We start from the raw sequence: 16238 nt of genomic DNA on the forward strand, positions 1-16238 counted from the left end.
TGATGCCGTACCTAAGTATTTCAAAAATATCAATCTTATCTATCTTACAGGGAGACAACCAGATTTTTAGGAATCTACGGCAAAATGCAAGCAGATTTCCATCTAACCTCAAACGCGGATCGTACCCGTAAAAGCAGAAGCTAGAATACAAAATGTTAAATTCTTTTAGAGTTGTCTTTTAAACCTCTCCATTTTAAAACAGCTGACTCATATATGCTCGGATTTCTCGCGCTATAACAATCAAGTTTCATTTAACTCCAAGTGAAACATTTGGGAAAGTTGAAGCTTTTAGATATCACGGCTTTTAGTAAATTCACTTTTGTTTTTTGTCTCTTGCCTTTGATAAAAGTTTTTTCGTCCAGTTTATTTTAGAACGAAATGTGGTTTGAGGACGTGGCTTTAAGCATAGTCAATATTTTAAACTATCTGTTGCCCGCGACTTCGTCCGCGTGGTTAGAAGATATAAGTTGTGATTTATACCTGCCCTGTTTTTTCCACATTTTCCATTGTATCTTCGCTGCTATTCCTCGATGAATGGTCTATTCAATACAAAAAGATTTTTTCAATTTGAACCAGTAGTTCCTGAGATTAGCGCGTTCAAACAAACAAACAAACTCTTCAGCTTTATATATTAGAATACATTAAGGTTGGTTTACAGGGTACGAGTAGTGTTTATTATGGATTTTTAAATCCGGACAAATCCCGTTGAGAAGACCGTGTACTGTGTCTACTAAGTATGGAGTTTATTGATGTTTTAAAAGTGGTTGGCAAAGGGCCTATTTGAAATAACATTCATTGTGATCTTGATTGTGAATTAACAATTCTTCGAAGGTCAGAAATTTTGGATAGCACCTTAGCGTTGATTGAAAGCCTACGAAAAGATCAGCTGTGGACTAGAGTAAATCTTCTTTTAGTTTGCTGTATAGGTCCATGCATTAAAACAATTCTAAATATTGCTAAAACTCGCTATGTTATGAAACAGAATTTAATTCTTTGACTCTTATCATGCGTGTAATTCGCTTATCGCATGATTTGATTTAAACATCCGTAATTATTTTTCTACAACTGCTCAATGGTTATTTGACATTTTAATTTATGACTTACTTCGATTCACATAAAATTTCTTTTTGTACTGTTACTTTTATTTCTATACTCTAGCACTTTTTTGTATCTATTCATCACTTTTTTTCCGTCACGTTTTTTTAGCTTTTTAAGTGTAGGTACGAAAAATGTGCTAGTATACAAAAACTGTAATTATGAGTACTTTGAGAAACGAGGTCACGATAAGGTGAAAGGCTCTTGCGCATCTTCAATAACAAGTTATGAGACGTCGTGTGTGTACCGACTTATTGCTATATCAGTATCAAGCATCGGTGGTTCAGTGGTAGAATGCTCGCCTGCCACGCGGGCGGCCCGGGTTCGATTCCCGGCCGATGCAGATTACTTTTGATGCATATACAATTTGTTTAAATATTTTTTATCAAATTTTGAGTTGTTGTATAAATGTTTTTTTTTGTTTTTGTTCACCCACATACTTATCTAAGCACACTTAGTATTGCTGCCTATACTGTTGTTGGCTAATAATAATATAGAATGAATGTAGAAACGGTAAAATGAAAGTAATATTATATAACAAACTACACACTATTAAGATACGTGCTTTTACTAAAAACGATAAGTCACTGCTATTCTGTAATGCAGTGATTACGTGCTCAAATATGTGAAAGAAAACATTATTTACTGACTCTACATTTTAAAGAATTAGCTTTTGTGATGCTCTTACATATAGCATCGGTGGTTCAGTGGTAGAATGCTCGCCTGCCACGCGGGCGGCCCGGGTTCGATTCCCGGCCGATGCAATTAGCTTTTTACCCCTTGGATTTCCGCAACAACCCCTTTTAATAAAGCGTGGTTTTTATTTACCATCTTTTTATACGTTAACTTTACTGTAAGGTTGTATGTCACTAAATTCTTAAAATTTTCTAAATACACGTATTTCCTGCAGGTCCATAAAAATGATAACTACCCTAAAATTTAAAGACCATGACTAGAAGGCTTCATAAATTTTACGATGAATTCACATCAAAAAGGTGATGTGACTTCACGTTTTATCGATAAAACTGAAATAAGGATTACAGGCATCCCTTTTACAGTGGATTTATTACCCGCTTAAAGTTTTCGAATTAGGGCATTGCGGGTGGAGTTTGGAACTTCGAACCCTGACGCAGGAACAATATAGAGTTGCGAGTCAAATCACTGTTGCATAAAATTACATTAGGAAAGGGTCAAGGACGCTCAAAGATGTGAAGCTACCAATGGTTTGGCATACCTGCACGGGAAAGGAAAAGAAAGGCATCCACAATAGCGCAGACGTATCGGTTACTTTAATGATGGAGCTAGGTCCGCTGATATTGCAATAAGGATGCCAGCTGGTTATAATGCGATTCAGGTCTACCAATGCTATGCGTTTCCACGTGTCGGTAGAAAAACGCGGTTGACTTCACCCGGCGGTTAGGTTTAGACAGCAAGAATCTGGCACTACTCATTCCTTCGCCCGAGGGGGGCTAATGTCCATGATAAAGAAATAGGTTTCGGTAGGTCATGACAGCCACATAGCGTAGCCCTCGACAAAGTTCTCCACACATTGGGAACCAGCAGACGATTAGAGCCGCGGGGATGATCAAAACCTATACCGCGTAGTCTGGTTCTGAGAGGCCCGGGATTTGGAGTAGGCTTATGCCCAACAGCGAAATATAATTAGCTAGATTTTAATTTTGCCTCTTTGTTTTCTTTGTTTTCCGGTGTGAAATACTATGACTTTTACCTACATCGGGGGCACGGCGTGGAGATATGTCGGACTTCCACCGACTAAAAACACCCCGGGCCCTTCTACTGCTTTAGCCAGAGTCAGGGGATCGCTCGCATATACTCTACACGACTCTGGCTAGATCTAAGGGCCCCGGGTTTTTAGAATACTTAACAAAAAAATGGCAAAGACTTTTCAATTTATGTTAAGTATGTGTAACGTGTATAAAACTCATTACATAATACTCCCTTTGAAAACTATAAGCAGAGCCGTACATACAAGAACATAGTCACAGATGATGTTACAACACACTACAATATACAATATCGGCGGCCCCGGCACGTGTCTTCCTGACATTTATTTATTAAAGACATCAATACTTTGGCTTCATTGCTCGTGCCACAACGTGGCAACGTTCAAATTTATTTCCTACGGACTCTTGGTATCCTAGTATTTTTGGAACAAAAGTGTTTATAGAAATTAAAAAAACACTATTCAAAAAGTTGAAACACTGCAATGACCTTGCCTTTTATTTATTATGGAACTTAAATGTTTGTTATGGATTATAACTATGCAATTTTCATTTGATACAATAATATGATTGAAAGGATCATGAATATATTAGTTCATAGTAAATTAAGACCTTATTTAAGTTTTTCGGCATTGTTATGCAAAAAAAAACAGTAAAAATAAACTTGCATCGGCCGGGAATCGAACCCGGGCCGCCCGCGTGGCAGGCGAGCATTCTACCACTGAACCACCGATGCTTATACGTTAAAATATAAAATGTAAAATCAAGATATGTACTACATAAACTGCATAGCGAGGTCAAATCAAGGTGAAAGGTGGTTACGTCTTCACTTTTACTTCCGTAACATTATTTGTAACTGGTATATTGAAAATGTAGGTATGAGCATCGGTGGTTCAGTGGTAGAATGCTCGCCTGCCACGCGGGCGGCCCGGGTTCGATTCCCGGCCGATGCAGATATATATTTTGACACCATGTGCAAAAATAAAATACCATCAATCTACTCACACAAATGAGATTTATTTTGTTTTTAATCAACTTTTACGTCATATTAAAACAAAGGGAAAATAAAATACATGTTTTCTAAATTTCTTTTTAAAGCGACAGGCGACCAGAAAACATGTAAATGACTACGATATACTGTATAGATGTACGATAAAATTAAAATTTTAATTAATTTCTTCCTCCAAAAATTCTTATTTAGACAAAAATATGGTAATTAGAGGCACTTACACCGCTTCATTAAATAAATTACTATTTAAGAGAACCTTAGACATAAGATACCTACCGGCGGCCATACCAACCATTGGTGAAGTAATTTATTAAAAAATAATTGTTTAATTGTATTTAAAAATAGTCTAATACTAGCTGTTGCCCGCAGGCCCGCCTGCTACTAATCGATGATGATCCCACGGGAACATAAAATCGGGATAAAAACTATCCTATGTGTTAATCCTGGTTTTAAACTATCTGTGCAACTACCAAGTTTCGTCTAAATCCGATTAGTAGATTTTGCGTGAAAAAGGCAAAAACATCCATACAAACTGGCTTTTGCGTTTTTTATAAACTAAGGCAACTTGTAATTAATGTAATACGTTTAAAGAGAGGCGGATTTTTTGAAAATAGGTTTCATTAAAGACGTTTTAGCTAAGGCTCCCGAAGGGGTCGAGCACAACCATCCTCATATTCATGTTCATGTTTTTATTTGCATTCCTTTTTTTTTCTTTCCAAGATGACAGAATTCCCACAGACTAAAAAAGCTGAAACTTTACGAAAGAATTATTCTTTAAACTTATTGATCGAAAAATAATTAATTGTATTCCCTATAATATCTGTAACTCAGAATTTATATAAAAGAAATAAAAAACAAATAAATGTGAAAAAATATTTTAGGCACGGATTAGGATAATAAAAAGAGACGATTCCGATTTGGAGATGCATCGGCCGGGAATCGAACCCGGGCCGCCCGCGTGGCAGGCGAGCATTCTACCACTGAACCACCGATGCCTGTGATATAATTGTCGTAAAACACGACCAAATAAAAGAGCAATCACAATTACAATTGCTTTGCTTTGGCGTCATAAATCGTTAATTCATGGTGGAACAACGTTTCAATTAGATCTGCATAGTTCAATGTTTATATTCGAATTAATAAAACCAAAATACTGACGAGTTCAGAACCTCCTCTTTTTTGCAGTGGATTGAAAGTAAATAAATCTTCTCTTCTTTTGTATATACAAAAATGAATTGCTGTTCGTTAGTCCCACTAAAACTCGAGAACGGCTGAACCGATTTGGATAATTCGTAATCGTCCAGGGAAGGTTTAAACGGTGGTAAAATATGAAAAAATTGCGGCAAAGATAAAAAAAGAAACGAAAGCTGTAAAATAACAACGTGATCGAGTCCAACGGTAAACAACTAGCTATAAACAAATATATTAAGTAGGATTTACTTTACTTTAACACCACACTGGACCATTATATTTATCCAGTTATAAATCTAGGTTACATTCGATGCTACCTAATCGAGATTGATGTCTGAAATTCGCTACAAATAAAGATGGAATACCTCTTTATCAACATTATGAACACATTTGTTACGTTCGACCCGAAAAGGGTTAACGTCGAGGTGTTTGGTTAGGTTCAGCTTCTATTGGCTTGCGAAATAATGGGCATGTTAACCTGTATTATGTTTTTTTAACACAAATTCAGTGAAGGCACATTCTTCATTGAAATGAAACTACTTTTACGGATTTTATCGCGGTTTAATTTTTGATTTTAGTTCCCGACGTTTCGACACCTTTGCGGGTATCATGGTCACGGGCAGACTCAAATCAAATCAAATCAGACAAAATCAAAAATTAAACCGTGATAAAATCCGTAAAAGTAGTTTCATTTCAATGTCTAACATTCGCGTAAACCTATGAAACCACGTTCTTCATGTTTATTTATTTTAACATATTTCCTATATCTTCAGAACTTGTAAAATAAATATTATAAAATACCAAGATCCATAATTTTTTGGGTGTTGATAACTCATCAACATCGATATAGGTTAGATTATTCTTTAGATTAATTAAAAAGTAACCTACTTATAATGAAAAAATGAGACTAATATAATATAAGCATTTAAATGGACTCTGAAACATTAAAGTAATACCAGCCTATAAAGGCTATAGACGGTTTCAGAATTGATCACCATGCTAGCTTACGGCATTTTTTGTCCTCACGACGCCCTTCGTCTTGCAGTGATATGTTCTAATAATTGGGAAAGAAATAGGTACTTAACTTTGGTAAATCAAATCAAATCATCGGCCTAGCCTTTTCCTAACTATGTTGGGGTCGACTACCAGTCCAACCGGTTTCAGCTAAGTACCAGTGTTTTACAAGGAGCGACTGCCTATCTGACCTCTTCAACCCAGTTACCTGGGCAACACGATACCCCTTGGTTAGACTGGCTGTCAGACTTTTTTCAGCTTCTGACTATCTGTAACGACTGTCAAAGATGTAGGAATAACAGCCGGGACCCACAATTTAACGTGCCTTCCGAAACACGGAATCAAATCAAATCTGATATGCAATAAAGATTTGATTTGTCTACTTTACCCTCGTTGCGATCGAACCTGTTTCTCCTGCAAACTGAACAACAACGACACCTGAAATATTAAACAATTTGGCCATCTTAAAAACTAATAACAATTGAACGATAGTAGCTTTAAAAAGACAAAAAGAAAAATTAAATACACACAACAATGCACTGTATTTTAAATGAATAGAACACAATTTACTAAACATATTGGAAACAAACAAATTGCAATGAAGTCGTCTGTCGTGAGAGAGAAATAAGTTCCATTTCCAATAACAGAGAAGCCATATTGAAATCTTGAATCGTAGATGGCTGTTGTTATTTTGGATGGATGAATAGTTCCTTCTTTTATATATTGTGTACTATGTAGCCGTATATTAGTTAGTTTTTAAAGTTCCATACAGAAGGATTAAGAACGGTACATTTTTTTTATGGTTTGGCAGGAGAATCCTCATGGTCCCCAATCCCTCGGGGGAGGAAATGGGTAGTGTCAGACTTTTACTGACTAAACCTGAACCGCCGTGCTACGTCATCCGCGTTTTTGGATCGGTGTATGGCAATGCGTTGCAATCCTTCATACACAAGAACGGTACCCTGGCTCCGCCATTTTCCCCATGGGAATTTCTTCTCTAGAAAATAAAAGTCTTTTAACAAGATTATAAGTTTATATCGAGAACATCTCAGAGGGGAAGGCGATATTCTGTAATATCTCATTATTGTCACGGCCTTAATTTGATCATGTCGCTTTAACTTCATGAGATACTTTTTATAAATACATCCAGTATAGATCGGAGGTCTCTAGTGAATTTAAGTGTATACAAGATGAAAATTCAATGTGCTGGAGTTGAGTTTCTTGACAATTTACTTCTTCACAGCTAGAGGAAGGAATTCATTTAGAAAGTGGTGAAGAGCGGGCGATTCATGGTGCAGTGTCTTTAGTTTTTTTAGAAAGAAATACATAATTAGTGAAAATTCCAACTGATTAGCCATTACAAAGTGTGGACGGAGTTAAGTCACATTACAGACACAGTTTCTGTTAAAGAATCAAAATCAAATTTGCTTAAAGTAATCTCTTCATATTGATGACCGTACCAAATGTACCTTAATCTTGATTTTCCCACGTTTTTATACACTCATCATTCAGAAAAATTAAATTATATCTATGGGCGTACTGTTTCTGGCGAGTTTCAAGAAATTAAATCTACTTTATTTATAATTAAGAGCTTACCTTCAAACATGGTTGGACATTGAATATTTAAATACATTCTGTCTCATTCATTCTGAATGGTTTAAAGCTCCTTCTAACTTCCAAGTATTTAACTGGAGAGAATTGTTTAGTCGTTAGTGCAGTCCTTTATGTTACTTATAGGCCTACAGCAATGTCTTAAAGAAATATTATTGCAGTTGTGGAAGCGTAACTTCTAGTAACGAAAAATAGACCTTCTGTAATCATAAAATCGCTCTCCGCTCCAGCTTTAAGCAATGTTCAGGAAAGGTACTTAATTTTAGTCTAAGCTTACTTAAAAATTCGTTGACTGCACATAAAGATAGCCGAGTGGTTGAGGTCACCATGCCAAATCCATTGAACGCGACAAAACGTGGGTTCGATCCAAGCGTAGGACAAGCATTTCTGTGATCTACGAATGCCGAAAAAAAATGAAATCAGATACGTTGAGCTTTGAGATCCCAAAACCTTTTTATTCATTTAGTCCAAAACAAAACTAGAAGCCGTATAAGAGAATTTGCGTGTTTTCGCGTGCCTATCAGTAAGGGTCATCTGGATATCCATCAGGTTCTAAGTTACTTCATTAACTTGAACATCGCGTGGGTTTTATCACAGATGGAACTTCGTAACATGTTACTACGAGTATGTTCTATCTTGTGTGTCTATCATTTGGGATGCTATGGTTTTCGATTTGGTTTAAATTGCGAGGCTTGTTGACAATTAGGAAAGAAAAATGTTGTAGAGGATTTAGATGCCGGATAAAACGGGGTGAACAGAAACAATTTTGGCAGAGATAGAAAAATACCTAATAATTTTAAAATATACTAACAATCCTAGTATTATAAGTAGCTTTACTTTGTTTCTTTTCCGTATACTGAAACTAAATAAAACTATACAAATAAAGCCTCAGAACTAATTGCATTAAATTAAAGCAGCCTTTGAAAATACGTGCATAATGAACGAGAGGCAAATTGTCTGCGAAATCACGGCCCGATCCAGACAGGCGAAATATAATTAACTTTTTATTAAAAAATGTCTTTAGCTTGTTGGAGTTCAGCCAAACTGCAAGAGGAAACACCATTTATTTATGTAACAAGCTATTTTCTTATCACATCGGATTTGTTACGGCTTGATAAATTGAGGAATGTGCAGTTTTTTTTGGTTTCTACAAAAAAATTAAAAAAGAAACACAATTACTTAAAAACTTCTTTGACCTTCGAACTAGTTTTAAAAATATTCGGAATCTACAAAACTTTCTTTGAATAAAAACTCACTCTTTCCTAGCTTTGATGTGGTAAGGTCACTGACATGAGCTCAGCGGGTCATGGTCGCCAGTAGGTAAATTTAAACTGTACTTAATGGCTGAATAATTACTCATAATGGATAGCAAAATCGTATATCAGTACGTTCATCTTGATATCTTCATACTACCTCAAAAAACTTGTTACTTCGCATTTTTAAACCCAGTTGTTATGAATTTCTCTGGTCTGTAAATCCAGACAACCAATCCACTCACATCGGTCTTCATGAACAAAGAGCTGGAATATTGTCTCAGACTAAGCTCCAGCTACAAAGGCTACCACAGCCAGGCCAAATGAAACCCGCCTTAGCCTCCATTAGCCTGTGACAAACAGGCAGCTCTACTCGTTGCTGAATCGTGACGACTACTTTATCTAGCTTTTCCAGTTAGCTTTCCAGGATTAGGATTCTATGGATTGTATACTTCTTTTTTTTTTTGTTTATTTTGAAAAAGAAAACGATACTCTTTATTTTTCTTCTTATCAAAGAATCACTTGCACGCCCAGACTCAGGATAATCACTCGTGGATCATACACACACTTGTACTAAGAGTAACTCATAATAAAAACAAAAACAGACGTAATATAGTGTTGAGAGGACAATAATTTGTGTTACTCTGTCTAGCAAAAAAATATAGTGATATCTACACTTCACTTGCCAAAAAGCAAAATGAAGTCCTAGACTTCTCCAAAAGAAATAGAGGTATAGTCGTATTTATATAATTTAGTTAGGTCATGAGGACTTAGAAGGTATTAAATTGAAAAATCTCTCTTTGAAAAAGAGTTTCTCAAAAACCAATATGTAGGCTGTGTTTTTGTTGATTATAGATTCATAAACTTCGTAGCATAAAATTCATATTTGTGTTCCCTAAACCCAGCAAAGCATAAGAACAATAAGTTAAACTCACAAATCCTTGAATCAAAGTACTAAACCAACAGAAGTTTGCAAATAAACTTTATAAATTGTGCCCGTTCTAACAAGCAACAATAAATTAACGTGAAATGGTTTGTTTTGCTCAGTTTTGGGCAAAAATTGTATGTTCAAGGGCTGAGTTATTCTATCTATTGTTCCACGAAAATAAATTATGCCCTGAATTTACATATTAAAGGTACCTACATACTATAATGTGTATTAGAATTTGGTTGTCAAACTTCTATCACGGTTCATAAGATTATAACCTCAAAGTGTGTGATGAAGGTTTAATTTAAAAAATAACTATCTACGTACCCGATAAAAAACCTACTAATGGTTAAAGGTCATGTAACAAAACAATTTTAAAAGTAACAGACATAAAATGTTCCAAACGATCAGATTACTAGACCAATAACAATAAAACTCAACTTTCGATTTTGATATCGAACGAAACAACCCTTAAAACCCATTTGCAAAATAAACCCAATTCAAATCTATTTTATACGTAACGACAAACGACGATTATCGTAAAACCAAATAACTTACGGGCCATGTTGGAGGTAGCAAAAGGTTGTAAACCACATGAACTTTGTTACGGTGAAACTTTAGAAGGAAATTATAAAATTCCATGAAGGAAAGATATTTCCAGGTTGAAATTAAGAGGTGCAATTTGTATACCGCTCCGATTAAAATACGACTTCCGTATGAGGAATTGAATCTTTGTGTAGCGGAGGGTTTAAAAAATATTCAAGTCACATAATGTACAAAGACACCCCGTGAAAAGTCACTATCATCAAACATAAAAAGGTGTATTTTACACAAAATTAGGCTAGACAAAAAGTGTGAAGAAGAATGTTGGTAGTGAATTTTGAATTTTCGTTCGAACCACTACCTCACTGGACTCCGTTTGGGTCCGAAAAGAGTCGGACTATCCCGATGAATACGAGCGTACGTAACTTTAAATAGGAACGTTAATGTAGTCAGCAAACACATTATAATGGATTATGTTTAATTCAATACATAAATATTTCCAGATAATATGTTTATACAAAAAATGTCTCGCTTTCAATTGTATCCTTATTTATGGAGATAATCTCTTGAAATTTAATTCTGGAACGGAATATTTAAACTGGCGAATTTTCAGGCTTCTGTCGACCACCTTTCTTTCATCTATTTTAATTTTAAATCAGAAAGTGTTTCGTAGACCTATCCGAAAGTAAGACTAGTTCATACCAGTTTATAAATCTATCTCCATTTCGTAAAGCAAGGCAAATGAAGAAGAGAGACCCATTTCTAAAACTGCAACTTTCTTATTTCTAAGGTAGTTATGGGTATTGTGGAGGTTTTCATCATATTTGATAGTCAAAGATCTGAAACGAAATCGTAACACTTATTAATTCTGTTTACCACTAACAATAATTAAAGTGGCTAACTTAATTATTGGGTAGGCACTTACCGTCAGACGGAACAGTCAAACTAATACAGATCAACAAAAATAACCTGTCTAGCCGAAAAAGTTAGGCGTAAAAACAAGTCTATATATCTAGGAAGTCACGAAAGTTCAGCAAACAGAATTGCTTAGCTGGATAGTATTAAGACATTGATATATTATCTGTTTGTCTATGTAGATATATAACATTATGTACTCGCTTTTCCCCGCGGCCTTGCCCGCATGGAATATCTTTATATCTGCAAAATCTGATTGCTCTAAAAAAAGCTAGACTTCTTTAATGCAGCGTAGTTGTGGAAGAGAGAGCGCACTATACGGCATGTAGCAGCATCTCTTTTTCCCACCTACACTTATATTACCTACCTACTTTAAGTGAGGGTTTTGTAGTTTATAAAATGTGCTAATAAATCTGTCTTACGTAAGGTCCTATGCGTCTACATTAAGTTTAAATTTCGACAGGTCAAGGATTTAAAAGGATGACAATAAATAAGTATACAGCGTGTCCTATAAATGTGCCATTTGGGATATCAACAACTAATGAAGATGAAGAATAAGTATTTTAGTATTGTTTCAGAGCTACTATTTCGATACTAAGGAGTTTGTAGCAGGTAGATTCCTTTATTATGTTTCACATTATCTACACCAAAATAAGATAATGTGAAACGGCAACTTGTAACCAAAAAAAATAATAGTAATCGTACTATATTTTTTGTTAATTTTATAGTGAAACTTAATTTTACGTTTTTATTTATTAGATTTTGTTCTTTTAAACATCAAACAATAGCAAAACATGATCAATGCTCAATCCATCCCTCAGCAATGTTCCAATTATTAGCTGGACAATACGGCATGAATGAAAGGCATAGTTAATTAAATCCTGAAGACTGATATTTGAGCTTCGATATCGACCTGAATACCGAGACTAATAACAAAGACTTAAAGGTCTTTGTCATTCTAGATGTAGGTATTTTTACTTTTTTTAAAGGCGAAAAAACCGGTCAAGTTCGAGTCGGACTGTGACACCGAGAACTTCTTTGAACATGCTGAAAAAATGCGAAAGTAAAAGGTCAAATTTTTTGATGTTTTTTTTATCATATCTAGAACTGTTTTATATCTTGCTAAAGGCATAGTCGGGCGCATCGGATTTGATTAAAGCGGATATTTGGCGTTCCGGAGCCGCTCACTGGGGGCGACTGCTACTAGAGTTTACTTTTTATATCCGATTAAAATCCAATAACTGTTCTGATCTCAGCTAGGAGGCTATTCTTATGGGACTAGGATGATTTTTGACGGCCCCGAGGGAATAGATACAATTAGTTCAGGTTAACTTTTTCTTCTTATACATGCATGATCTGTAAAAATGTTAAAAATAATCCATTACGTTATTTTTTATCTAATTGAAGACATTAGAATATCGTGTTAAATAAAGTCGCTTAAATAAAATATTAAAACAGTTGTAGTCATAGAAATCTAAATAATAAGGTAATGTTATTTAGATTTCTATGGTTGTAGTCTATCGTAGAGCCTAAATGATGTAGGTCCTGTAAAGATATTTTAAATGAAAAATAAACAGAGATTACTTATTTTATTTAAGTACTCCATGTATCTACCTACTTAGTTGTTAGATACCTAATATTAAAAAAAAAAACTTTTGACCTAGGCGTCGAAGGGCCAGTTTAAAACTGATTGTTTTCTACATTTACAAAAAAGGACTTTACATTTACAGAAATAGTGACATCTGTTGATTTTATCTGAAACAAAGTAGCAAGAAATTTAACCATCTCGTTCGAGTTTATGTTAGTAGATGGCAGTGTATGATGACAACAGATAAATAATATGATTAAAACTATAACACAAAGTATTTAAATAATTTAAATAGATAAATATCTATCGCTTAACCAGATTATATTGTAATTGAACGTGTTATGTGGTTGTCATAGTTAGTTTCAAGTTGCAACCATGCAGACACTATAGGTGGCGTGCAATTCTCTGACCAACGATAAGAAATATTTTTAATACCACTCAAACTTTGTCATATATTTAATTTGTAGTCGTTATAAATACTACGAATATGACTGACCTAAAGAATGATTTAAATACTGTAGGTTTTTTAAATTACACAGTAAATTTACAAATCAAACATTGTGTATCGATCTGCAAAGTACTATTTCATAAAATGTAAGATAGCGGTTTTTTACTCCTAAACATTTATGCGTATTTTTTCATATATTTACGTGAAATTATTTGTTTAAAATGCTTTCCCGTATTATATTTACAAAACTTACCATATAAGGCAGAATAAGTAAGCCCTTTGCTGGTGACAAAAGGTAAAAACATGTTCAGGTTTAGCACCCTATTCTAAACCGGAATCAAATCGAGACTACTACTTTGCATCTCTGTCTAGCAAATTGCTGACAAACGCGCAAAAAAGAGACAAAGGAAGCCTGTCGACTCCAATGCAAAAACTATAGATACAGAATAGCAACGTCTGTGACGGTATTTCATAAATAAATGTCAAAATAACTCTCTCGATGCCAAGTGACTATTGTTGTTTTTATAATGTTATTTCTTTAATTTACTTTATTTGCATCGAGATCGAGTGATCCGCGATCGCCTTCAACTAATTTCTTTACGTGAAATAGCGAGCGCCGCGTTTATTATGCTCGGTTTCGGGAGATATTCCAGACTCTTGAAAATGTCAAATTGTTTTTTAGAGTTTTGTATGTATAATTGTTTCAAAACCCCGTACAAGCAATTGCCTGTTAATATTTGGACGTTCTGTGTTATTTTTTCGGTTAAATATGTTATAAAACATGGTGTTAACGTAGTGTAAATCTTGTGTGATGTGTTTTAGTGAGGTTATTTTTTGTTCCCGCTTTTATGAGGTTCCTGTTCTCTGATCCTGGCTGCGGTGCGGTGAGTAATAGCCTGTAAGTTTTCTATCGAGGGATATCTAAATCACATGTAAAGAAGTTAATGAAAGCGCTATTTTTTTTACATAAACAAAACAGTAGTAGTTCGATTGCCAAAAACCAAACAGATGTTTACAACTTAGTCTAAGTTGGACTTTTGTATATGAAATGGCTGTATCTTAAATTTTTAATGAGTCACTATATCATAGTAAGTGTTAGATCAATATTGTGCTAGATTTTTAGTGCAACTGTTTCAATATTTTTTTAATGATTCAAAATGTATCCCGTCTATGGAATGGGTAGTATTTTAGTTTCGTTACCCAACTAATAGCTTTCATATCTTAAATCCAATAATTTATTTCAATATACTACGGTAATTTAGTCAAGATGCTGTTGTAAAGTTTCTTGTTTTTATTGACGGTAAGTACCCACATGTTTTAGAATCAGTTTAATAAGGAAGTGTTACCAGGCATTGGTGTTACACATTATGCCAGCAATATTTAAATAGGATAATTTTGTTTAAATTAAGGCTTGAAACTGTGATAAATAATGATATTGAAAAGTATACAAGGTCTATTCCACAGAGTGTTTTTATAATCATTATGTTGTATGTCCGTATGTTTGTTTACTACCTTTCAAGGCTTTTGACTATCAGGGTTCAAATCCCATTTTAACATCTAATGAGTTCAGTCTGTGTTGATTGTGATTTTTCTTGGTGTTTATTTGTAGGTTCAAATCCTACAACTAACAGTGTAAATTATGTTCAATAAATATAGTGTTGAGAATTTGTTGATTTTTGACCAACAATATGACCTGTCAAAAGGTTCTTTTGAAAATGGACAGTTATAATAATGAATAAATACAATTTAATATATGATGGGTTCAATCCCCATTGACTGCCAGGGACACCCTCATAAGGTGGACTAATTAACATCATGTTGTGAGTAAAGAAATTTATAAATGGCAAGCCTATTTAATTTGATAGCAATGGGTTCAATTCCCATGCAATGAATCTGTTTACATATGAAATAAATTAGTACACTTATATTAAAGTGTGTATGTATGTTTGTCATCTTGCAGGACCAAAAAAATATTTTTGTGTCTAGCACTAAATTTAAGGCCAAATGAATGTTATGTATGTATGTATGTTTGTTTGTTTACCATGTGTCTATGTAAGTTTGTGGAGCCGTAAAGTTATGGCACCTACTGTTGCACAAGTTATTGATATAGTGACATATGATATATGGGTTAAATTACAATTGTGATGATTAGTTTAGGTTTATGATAAACTTGTGTGTGTCGCTCTGGGCTAGATCCCGATTGCTCAAGTCAATGTATGATGTTTCTTTTAATGAATACAAGGTAAGTTCTTTGTATGTTTTTATATTGTAAGGATAAAAAGTAAATATTTAAAATAGATTTTTAATATATGAAAGCTATTTTCAGAGTTTATAAAATTTGTACAATTTCACCCATTTTCAAATACATTCTGTAAATATCTGTTAAGCTTATTATTTAGATGTCCTTCAACTCTTATATTCTGAAACGACAATTTATTATTTTAATAACCATGGTGCCATTACTTAATTTTTACGAAATATATTATATTTTATGAAAAAAATGTATGTAAATAAAAGTAAAATTGTTTGTACCTTTTTACTTGTTCCGGCTGTATGGATTTTACTAATAAAACATTAGTTTGTTCTTTTTATTTATTTCATAATTTTACAAATATAATTACTTCACTGTGTGTTTATTTTATTTCGACGAGAATAGTAAAACAATACCCCTAGAAATATTAATAAATGTGATAGATGTGTTGGTCTACTTATTTACTTATCCCTACCCTCAACCCCTGAATTAAATATATTTTAATAAAATAAACTTGAACATACACACCGCATGTTTTCTTAACTTACTACCAAGTTCAGGAAGCATCTCCGCACTAATAAAATATTGAAAAAATGAAAATGTGTTTTAATCCTTCTTGACTTTACTATAAAGGTTTGGTTTTGCTCACA

General features: G+C 34.1%; 1 protein-coding gene and 5 non-coding genes across 6 annotated transcripts in view; 4 read left to right on the top strand and 2 right to left on the bottom strand.

Moving 5' to 3' along the window:
* Positions 1 to 1367: 1367 nt before the first annotated feature.
* Positions 1368 to 1438, top strand: Trnag-gcc. Its single transcript has one exon. It is a non-coding gene; the product is annotated as a tRNA-Gly (tRNA).
* A 350-nt stretch (positions 1439 to 1788) lies between these two features.
* Positions 1789 to 1859, top strand: Trnag-gcc. The gene has a single exon. It is a non-coding gene; the product is annotated as a tRNA-Gly (tRNA).
* A 1643-nt stretch (positions 1860 to 3502) lies between these two features.
* On the bottom strand, positions 3503 to 3573 carry Trnag-gcc. The gene has a single exon. It is a non-coding gene; the product is annotated as a tRNA-Gly (tRNA).
* A 146-nt stretch (positions 3574 to 3719) lies between these two features.
* On the top strand, positions 3720 to 3790 carry Trnag-gcc. The gene has a single exon. It is a non-coding gene; the product is annotated as a tRNA-Gly (tRNA).
* Positions 3791 to 4770: 980 nt separating this feature from the next.
* Trnag-gcc lies at positions 4771 to 4841 on the bottom strand. Its single transcript has one exon. It is a non-coding gene; the product is annotated as a tRNA-Gly (tRNA).
* Positions 4842 to 15379: 10538 nt separating this feature from the next.
* Positions 15380 to 16238, top strand: part of LOC113493241 (NADH dehydrogenase (ubiquinone) complex I, assembly factor 6-like) — a 4010-nt gene continuing 3151 nt past the window's right edge. Inside the window, exon 1 of the mRNA XM_026871114.1 lies at positions 15380 to 15389. Within this exon, the coding sequence (XP_026726915.1) occupies positions 15380 to 15389 (10 nt within the window). The remainder of the gene's footprint in view (positions 15390 to 16238) is intronic.

Source organism: Trichoplusia ni, chromosome 4 (assembly GCF_003590095.1).
Source record: "Trichoplusia ni isolate ovarian cell line Hi5 chromosome 4, tn1, whole genome shotgun sequence".
Lineage (NCBI taxonomy): Eukaryota > Metazoa > Arthropoda > Insecta > Lepidoptera > Noctuidae > Trichoplusia > Trichoplusia ni.